The sequence below is a fragment of the Camelina sativa genome, chromosome 6 (assembly GCF_030686135.1).
Source record: "Camelina sativa cultivar CO46 ecotype springtype chromosome 6, ASM3068613v1".
NCBI classification, from domain to species: Eukaryota; Viridiplantae; Streptophyta; class Magnoliopsida; order Brassicales; family Brassicaceae; genus Camelina; species Camelina sativa.
This window is the reverse complement of record NC_141885.1, coordinates 24,353,892-24,360,278: the sequence shown is the minus strand read 5'-3', so window position 1 is coordinate 24,360,278 and position 6,387 is coordinate 24,353,892. Positions and strand designations below refer to the sequence as shown.

Here is a 6,387-nt window from a genome sequence, read left to right as displayed (position 1 = left end):
CGACAAAAACTTTCAAAATGCCAATCACATGAGGATATTTTTGATTGCTCTCTATCCCTAGTTAGTCGAATAAGATACGACATCAACAAACCCTCAGCAACAACACAAACACCAAAACAAACCAGGTACGACATCAACAAACCCTCAGCAACAACACACAAACACCAAAACAAACCAGCAATGGAAAGAACGAGGGAGTGTAATAATTTAAGATATTGTTGCAAATCATGACATTGCAACAAAATTGAGACACATCTATTTTGGTACTGTTTGCGCTTTTCAAATTTGCATTTGCTGGACATATATTGCACAAGTTTACAATGAACTGATTTATTACTAGATATGTCGTATTAATGCAACATTATCGTATAATTATAACGCACATTTGCAACTCTAAATTGTTGGAATTTACTGTCACATAAAACGTATAGCAAATAGCATTACGATTTTCTCACTATATGTGTTGTAGTATTGCCAACGTTATTTATGCACCAAAATAGTGGTGTAATTATGACGTTTTAATACCATAAATCATCATAAATAAAAGATATGTAATATATGAAACAAATATAAAATGACACTAAAGATTATTTTGCATAAATTAGTATAAATGATAGAAAAAAATATAATATTTATATTTGTATTTATTTTGATTTGCAATTATAAAATAAAATTATTTTTATAAAAATAGAAAATATGTTTATTTGTATAAATGAAAATCATTGTTCAAATTCAACGACTGAATTTGTTTTTTTCTTTTTTCCAGTTCAATATTTTGTGGCGGAGAGGAGTGATCCACGTCAGCGTGATAAGGTTTTACCGGTTTGGTAAAAACAAAAAACAAAGCGGTAAGAATTGTAATAAATGGTAATAAGATAAATTAGTTACAGTAGTATAGTATCACCGGCACGGTAGGAACGGGCCTGTCGGTCCAATCTTTTTCAGACATATAAACGGATCACAAATCGAATAAAATCCACTTAAATCAAATTAAACCTACTCATAAACTATACAAAAGTACAATTACTACTCAATAATAGTCCTTTCTAAACTCAAAACACATAGATCATGCCACATCGCAACCCAAAATACTCACTCTTATCGAAATATATATATTTTTGATTAAACTTGTATATGTTCTTTTATTTTTCTTAGTTAATCACAGATCACAAAATCCTAACTAGCTAGTCCAAACAGACAAAATTATAATACGTACTTTGATGTGATCTATGTTGGACATTCACAAACATGACAAATCGAAAAAATATTCTATCGCCTTTTGTTCAAAAATAATAGGCTATGTCGTAAACTGTTCATCGTTTATCGAAGTTAAAATATAGTATGAATATATAGACAATATATTCTATAGATTTTTTAATTATTTGAGCAAATATAAAGGTTCACGGTCTGGTCTGCAATTTGCATGAAACAATGACTTCTACAGACTGCAATCTGCGGTATGTTTACCCTACAAAACCTACGATTCTTCTAACTCGTCCCGTGACGACCGGACACAAACCCCCCGTTGTGTGAAATCAACTATCCAACTGTTAAATATTCCTAATAATAGAGAATTTTATTTGTGTTTTAGGAGATATATATTTAAATGAAAAATGTGTAAGAACAACCTGTAATTCAATGATGACAACAAAAAATAAGATCGACAAGTGGCTGTATATGTGTATTATATCAAATTTTTATGAATGTATCAATGTAAACGTATATGAGTTGGAGTAAAAGACAGATCTAGAAGGCAGTATCTACTTGACCCACTTAACACAAGCCGATGTTCTCTCCTTTCCAAACACTGTGTTTTCTTTTTCAAGCTTTGCCCTAATTAAATCTGGTGTGATCCTGTGTGCTTGAGATCTTCTCTTCTATTATTATTATCCCAACACTTGATTTTGTTTAATTCTTTAATTCAATGTTCACATGGTATTACGTAGTTTATAGTTGGAGTTTAATGTACAGAATATCCTTGATTAAACACATAATCGATCGGAGACTTGACGCTGAATTATTAATTACGTTTTTTTAATCCGAGTGTGAACAATGACGACGTTTGATGCGTTTTCACGGTAAATTCGGAACTCTTTCAGTCTCTCACCAACATTATTAATTATTCACAAAAATTGTGGTTGATATCTTTACTATATAGACTAAACAATTTTATTAACTGAAAATGTGGGTAAATGCACTTCAGGCAACGTATTAGTATATTTTAGAATTGTTGACCAGTATAGTAATGTGGTCATTGTGAATTTATTATGAACATGTTGAGTAATATTCTGGTTTTCTTGCCACTAGCTAGTAATGTTTTAGGTTTCTCATATAAATATCATTTTCGAATGCATAGATTTAAGAAAAACTAATGTGATCTAGTGGTTAAAGGATTCACTATTAAATTGAAGAATGAGATTTCGAGTCTAATTTTGCATAGAGATAGATATAGGGGAAATGAGATACTACTGATGTTGACAACAAGAAAATTGGGATGATGGATGGATATGATAATTAACGGCACTGTTTAAGCTAATATCACGTGGAGAGGGCATGCATGTGCTTTTCGAACTTATGATTAAAGGCAAAGTCAACTATTAACCCCTTTGACCGTACTCTAATTTGCACGACACCACTTTTATTTCTTTTCTCTAAATCTAAATTGTCTTGGTTTGCTAAAGAAACCCAAGTTTTTTTCAAGTCTTGCTTGTAAGTTTTGTAGAACGAATTTTTTTTTTTTTAAATGCAAGCTTCTAACTATATAATTACTTGTATTTTGCAGGGACAAAAAAGTTAACGTAAAATTATGTTATGTGTACGAGTTACCTGAAAGATTATCATACTACACATGCGATTTACGTACTGTGGTGTGACTCATTTAAAACATATATTTCATACATGGTTCAATTTGACATGTATCAAAATTTTCTTATATGATGACTAAATACTTTGGGAATAAAATAAAGTTTACTGTTAGAAGTCCACCATCTACTGTTAAAAGTTCTGACTATATTAGTTGTTATATAGGAGTAGTACTACTTATATTCATCTCCAAATTTTTATTGGCAAAACAATTAAATGTGTGCTATTATAGTATAATTATCATACTGTGTTAGGCTATATATATCAATATATGTATCGTTATCTATCAAAAAATAATAAATCACAGTTAATTTATGGGATTACTGTTTTGGGTAAATATAAATAGTAGTATTTTTTATGCATCGTCGTCATTTCCAATGACATAGACACAGAGCTGATCCTCACTTCACACAGTTAAATGTCCGTACAGAAACTTGGATTGGTAAGTTCGATCAACCTGACCAAGTTGTAAACTTGATTGTCTCTCTCCAATGAACCTTCTTCGCCCAGCAGACATAAACAGCTCACTTCCATTATTATTTCATATTTTTTATTCTTTTTTTTTTTTTTTTTAAAGACAAAACCAAAGAACTCTGTTATTCAATAACATGTCTACTCAGATCGATTCTTCCACAATCATCATCATCTCACCACCACAACATTCATCATCAAACACATTAACCTCAAAAAAATGCAACCCAATTCCCACATCATCATCTTCGTCTTCTTCATCATCTCATCATCACTCATCATCATTACTGTTACTGGGTATGGCTCAACGGGAACAATCGCCGCAGCTTTTGGCGAAAACGGATTCTTCTGCGCCATTGACGCTAGCGGGAAGCAAGAAGTCATCTGTTGGGATAGAGGAAACACTAACCGATCACTAAACCGTCCCCCGGGTGAAATCTCCGGTTATTCTCCACCCATGACTTCGCTCTCAGGTGGTGAAGGTTTTCTCTGCGCCATTACGTCGAACACTTCGCGTGCGTTTTGCTGGAACCTTCAAGATCCTTCTGAGAATCTCGTTCCTCGAGCTTTTCAATTCAATTCTTACTCCCAGATCGCTTCTGGCAACAACCATGTTTGTGCTATTAGTGGATTGTACTATTCAGGTCCTGATTATGGTCCTGTTCATTGCTGGGAGTATAGTGATAGCACCAATTTCACATCTGGTCTTCTTTGGAACTCTTCGTTTCATAGTCCTTACATAGATAGTCTCATGTTTCGTAAGATTGTTTCTGGAGATGGGTTTACTTGTGGTGTTACTAAAGATGGAGACTTGGTTTGTTGGGGACCTAAATCAAACGGTTTAGGTTTCTCCAATAATGAAGAATTCGAGGTTTTGGCTTCTGGGAGGAACTCTGTTTGTGGCGTCTCGAAAGATTCAGGTCAACTTCAATGCTTTGGTGATGAAACAGAGTTTGGTACGTTACCGAACCGGCCTCGGTTTATAGCTCTTTCAGCTGGTGCTAATCATTATTGTGGTATACGTGAGGATGATCATGGAGTTGAGTGTTGGGGAAGAAACCTAACATCATCATCATCAGCTCCTAATACTTCAGGGTTTGTGGCGATTTCGTCTTCGGATTCAACAACTTGTGGTGTTAGAGAGCTTGATTTGGTTCTTGATTGTTGGAGAGTCCATGATTCTTCGAAACCTGATTATAGTCCTCCTTTGGAGTTATGCAGCCCCGGGGTGTGTTCCCCTCGCGGTAATTGTGGTGATGGTTCGTTTGCTTTCAACGCAAGTATCTTGAAAGAATCTGAGCTCACTAGCTTGTGCTCGTTTCATAACCTCAATATATGTTTACGGTGTGGGATCAGTTGCTTGGAAGGCTATTTCCCATCCAGCACTTGTAATCCAAACGCGGACAGAGTCTGTACTCCTTGTTCGCTATGTCAGAACACTTCTTGTTACGGTATCTGTAAGATGCGAGCTGCGAAATCGAAGACGCACGAGCAGAAAGAACAGAGAGAGGTACGGAGATTGGTGATCATTATAGGATGCTCTGTTTTAGGATTCTTGGTGATGTTGATTGGTTTGTCTTTCATTCCAAAGATGACAAAAGGTAGTAAAAGAGATGATGAAGAGAGAAGCAAGATGACTTGTTGCTTCTGTTTCGATAAAAACTCTGTCGAAGCTGATCCTGATCCCGCCCCTCAGTCGGTTAATCTACCAACCGCTGTATCTCTCGGCGAGACTAAACTCTTCCGTCTCTCGGAGCTTAAAGACGCGACTCACGGGTTCAAAGAGTTCAACGAGCTTGGAAGAGGTAGCTTCGGGTTTGTCTACAAAGCTGTTTTGTCTGATGGGATACATGTTGCTGTCAAAAGAGCGAATGCTGCAACGATCATTCACTCTAACAACCGAGGTTTTGAGTCCGAGCTAGAGATTCTTTGCAAAATCAGACACAACAATATTGTGAATTTGTTAGGATACTGCTCGGAGATGGGGGAACGGCTTTTGGTTTACGAGTACATGCCTCACGGTACGCTCCATGATCATCTCCATGGAGATCTCTCCCAATTAGATTGGAGCATGAGACTGAAGATCATGTTGCAGGCTGCAAGAGGACTTGATTACTTACATAACGAAGTAGATCCTCCAATAATCCATAGAGATGTGAAAACGTCAAACATCTTGTTGGACGGTGAAATGTGTGCAAGAATTGCGGATTTCGGATTGGTAAGCTCGAACGAAAGGGATTCAAGCAATAGTGATAGAGAAGGTGATGTGTATGACTTTGGTATTGTGCTTCTTGAGATACTAAGCGGGAGGAAAGCTATCGATAGAGAGTCTGATCCTCCCGGGATTGCGGAATGGGCGGTTCCTTTGATCAGAAAAGGGAAAGCGGCTGCGATTATCGATAGGAACATTGGTTTGCCAAGGAATGTAGAGCCTTTGCTTAAGTTGGCTGAACTAGCTGAGCTTGCTGTGAGGGAAAATCCCAACGAAAGACCTAATATCAGAAATCTTCTGAGTTTTCTTGATCTCATAGTCAAGTCTGGACTCACTTTTTAAATTTGCTATATAGCCTCTCAAAATGTGAAAATATTTTCAGCATTGTAATTTTTTTTTTTTACTCGTTACAAATTGTAAAATAATTGGTTATCAAAGTAATAAACCCACAGATTTGTTTGATATATATGCAATTAGAAAGTATAGGTCTAAAGTACGTGTTTTACTGGTTAGATTTTGCACTTGCAGTTGCAGTTTTATAATGATCAAAATGTAAACATACTCGAACCATGGAATGTTTAGGAGGATCTTGCGAGAGTTAATGGTTCGATTTTTGTTACATCTGTTTGGTTAAACCGGGTTTATAGTTTTTTATAGATAAATATGGTTTAATTTCAGTTGAAAACCAAATTTTATTCAGCTCACTCCACTTTGGTTGTGTTTATGGATAAAATATTCATTAAAAATCATATTTACTCATAAATGGAAAATTGACTAAAAGAGTCTAATATGATTTTTAATGAATATTTTATCAAATATTTGTACTCCTTCAAAATATTTTT

General features: G+C 35.4%; 1 protein-coding gene across 1 annotated transcript; it reads left to right on the top strand.

Moving 5' to 3' along the window:
- The first annotated feature begins 3,250 nt into the window (after window positions 1-3,250).
- Window positions 3,251-6,009, top strand: LOC104792732 (serine/threonine-protein kinase-like protein CCR2). The gene has a single exon (XM_010518953.3). The coding sequence runs from the start codon at window positions 3,554-3,556 to the stop codon at window positions 5,885-5,887; it is 2,334 nt and encodes a 777-aa protein (XP_010517255.1). The 5' UTR covers window positions 3,251-3,553; the 3' UTR covers window positions 5,888-6,009.
- The last annotated feature ends 378 nt before the right edge of the window (window positions 6,010-6,387 follow it).